This window comes from Echinops telfairi, unplaced genomic scaffold, assembly GCF_000313985.2.
Source record: "Echinops telfairi isolate 266 unplaced genomic scaffold, ASM31398v2 ScPeMD7_19;HRSCAF=73, whole genome shotgun sequence".
Lineage (NCBI taxonomy): Eukaryota > Metazoa > Chordata > Mammalia > Afrosoricida > Tenrecidae > Echinops > Echinops telfairi.
The window spans coordinates 6,098,934-6,102,227 of record NW_022103916.1 but is presented as its reverse complement, the minus strand read 5'-3'; the positions used below and the strand labels follow the sequence as shown (position 1 = coordinate 6,102,227).

The 3,294-nt window shown below is 46.2% G+C and overlaps 1 protein-coding gene across 2 annotated transcripts in view; it reads left to right on the top strand.

Annotated features, from left to right (window-relative positions):
* Positions 1 to 3,294, top strand: part of RGN (regucalcin) — a 15,885-nt gene that overhangs the window by 9,685 nt on the left and 2,906 nt on the right. For both annotated transcript variants that reach the window (XM_004713192.4, XM_045288322.1), the window contains exons 5-6: positions 1,156 to 1,287; positions 2,472 to 2,626. In XM_004713192.4, the coding sequence (XP_004713249.1) occupies positions 1,156 to 1,287; positions 2,472 to 2,626 (287 nt within the window). The remainder of the gene's footprint in view (positions 1 to 1,155; positions 1,288 to 2,471; positions 2,627 to 3,294) is intronic.

Here is a 3,294-nt window from a genome sequence, read left to right as displayed (position 1 = left end):
TGTGTGTGTGTGTGTGTGTGAACATCCCTATAACACAGCTTTGCCACTGTAACCATTTTCCCTGTAGACTGCACTGGCGTTCATTATACTCACCACGTTGGACAACTGTCACCTTGGCATGTTGCTCTTGGTTTTGTTTGCTTCCGTGATTTCCCCCCTTAAGGCCAGTCAGTTGGCTTCAGAATCCCTCTCCTTTCTGGAAACAAGTTCTTCTAATACTTCATTTTGAGAAGGTCATTTTGGAGCAGTTGTTGAGACAACAGAACAAGAACTCACACACTTCACCAGTTGGTGTGTTTGAACATCCCATGCTGCCTTTCGATTGTCTTCTAGATCTTGGCAGTTACTCAAGTAGGCCTTTTGGCGGCTAAATCAGCAAAGGTCTACACGCCGACGGAAGTTGGCCTGGGCTGGGAATGCAAGGACTGCAATGTGAGGTCACCTTCAGAAGAAGGCTTGGTATTTTAGTGCCCAGTCCATCCTCTTTTTGCTGCTGCTCCTTTGTCGCCATGAACATGGTTTAGATGTGAGGGGAAAACTCGCTGAGGAGGGATGCTGTGTTAGGCTGAGTTGGGTAGAAAGGCAATGCCAGTGACACTCGTATCTGGAAGAGAAAGCTTTCGATCAAGGAGTACTCTTCTATCAAGAAGGCAGCCAAGTCTCAGCCACGGGTCTGAGGCCAGCCAGCACCCTCTGCAGATTCATGGCCGGGCCCAGGACGCAGCAAGGCGAAGCGGGAGGCAGGGTGATCACAGGCTGGCGAATGCAGGGTCATGTGGACATGAGGTGAGGGGTCACATGGCAGGCAGAGCACACGGGGCCACGGCTGGAGGCAGGCACAGCGTCCCTGCGAGCAGAGAGAAAGGAGAAGTTCCCAGTTCTCTTACCAAAAGGCCACAGGCCCAAAGAGGCATCCTCACACTGTGACCTGATCCACCCCTACACAAGCACAAGTTGACCTGAACTCTAACTGCCGCAGGTGCCCAGGCATAGTCCTCCACGTTTGGGGATTTAGTTAGAGATCCTTCTGTTAGAGAGCTCACTCATGGTGCCCACATGGCAGACCTTGGCTAACCAAACAGAAGTGGTAACTGAGCAGCGGAGGGCTCACCATCTGCTGCTCAGCACTGAGTGACCTCTCGTTGTCTCCCACAGCCAACCGCCGAAGCGTTTACAAGATGGAGCAAGAAGAACAAATCCCAGACGGAATGTGTATCGATGCTGAGGGAAAGCTGTGGGTGGCCTGCTACAATGGAGGAAGAGTGATTCGTTTAGATCCTGAGACAGGTAGGCCCACAGCAAAAGGGAAAGTCCCTGCTGAGTTGTAGAAATTACTAAATACTAGGAACTATAAAGAAATCTTGTTACTCAGGGAGTTGGGAGACATAGCAAAAAGTTTCGATTGAATAAATTTGGATACAGTCCAAAATTTTTTTTCTTTTTTCTTTTTATTTTTTTTAACATTTTATTAGGGGCTCATACAACTGTCATCGCAATCCATACACACATCAATTGTGTAAAGTGCATTTGTACATCATTCTCAAAACACTTCCTCTCCACCCAAACCCCCGACATTAGGTCCTCACCCTTCCCCTCCCTCCCCGCTCCCCCCTCCCTCAAGAGCCCCTGATAGTTCACAAATTGGAATTTTATCATATCTTGCCCTGTCCGACGTCTCCCCTCACCCACCCCTCGGCTGTCTGTCCCCCGGGGAGGAGGTCACACACAGCTCCTTGCAATCGGTTCCCTCCCTCCTACCCACTCCCCCTTTACCCTCCCTGTTTCGCCACTTACAGTCCAAAATTTATAGTTAGACTGTATTTTCCTGTAGAAGTAAGTTTATTTTTATATTTTTACTATGTGTGTGTGGGGGGGTTAACATATAAGTTGTTGTTGTCAGGTGCAGTTCTCAATTCATAGTCCCCCATGTACAGCCGAATAAAACACTACCCAGTCCAGCACCAGCCTTACCATTGTTGCTACCTGCTCGAATATATTTATGTGTAACATTTACTCTCTCAAAATCTGTGCATGTATACTTCAGTGACATTTGTTAACATCATGTTCAACTATTGCTATTGACTGTTTGAGAAGTCTTCTTGCTCAAAATAAATTGTCAGGGAAGGAAAATTAAATGCATGAAGGAATTCTGACTTCAAGAACCTTCATGCCCACTGTCATGAGTCTAATCCAGGTCCCAGCAGTCAACTATGAAGACGCTTTTTTTGTAAAGTATGAAGGCTCTTGAGGTGTAAATCATCTTTATGGGAGGAAACAACCTCAGGTTTCTCCTGCAAAGGGACTTGGTGGATTTGAAAGGCCGACCTTGCAGCTAGCAGCCCATTCCTCAATGCACTGTCCCACTAGGGATCCATAGAGTCCTCCTTGGCCTTCCCTGTGACTCTCCTAAGACCAGAAACGACTCAGGGTGGGCATGGGCCAGAGCTCATGCTTGAGTATTGATTTCCTAGGGAAAAGGCTCCAAACTGTGAAGTTGCCTGTTGACAAAACAACGTCATGCTGCTTCGGAGGGAAGGGTTACTCTGAAATGTACGTGACCTCTGCTCGGGACGGATTGGATCCTGAAAGTCTCTCGAGGCAGCCTGAAGCTGGGGGGATTTTCAAGGTGATATGGCTATTTGTTTTATTTGGTGGATGGGGTAGAAGACCCTCTCTTAAGTAACTGAGGGATGAGTGCCAGTACATACTGGCAGAATGTACATAATTATACAACGAACTCTGTGAAATCCAGAACTTGAAGGAACTGCTTTGTTTTGCCAGATCTCAAGTTTCCCCTTTTGCCAGAGTACAGTCTTAGCCATGTATTGAATCGTTCGCTAGAACAAAAGAAAACCGCCATTGAGCCGATTCCATTAGGGTTTCCAAGACTGTAAATCTTTACAGAAGTAGATTGCCGCTTCTCTCTCCCATGGAAGAGATGGTGGGTTTCAACTACCAGCCTTTGGGCCCAATACCTCTCTGTCCTTCTCTGACAGGTTTCCACATTACGCACGTCCTGGCTTTCACAGATTTCACTGTACTTAGCATTTTAAGGACAGTACATCATGCTAGACTTACATTTTTTTCTTGTGCTTAAGTAATGTTTGCTGAAATTCTTCAAAATCTAAAAAATGCTTTTGGAAAATAGTGTTTGAAAACATATTTACAAGATTAGTTGAAGTTTAGATGTCACAAAAATACTTTGAGGTTTCTAACATAACTTGTGGCAACAAAACAAACACCTTTTTGTGCTGGGGAAGAAATGTAGAAATCATCTGACTCAAATCCCTTTCT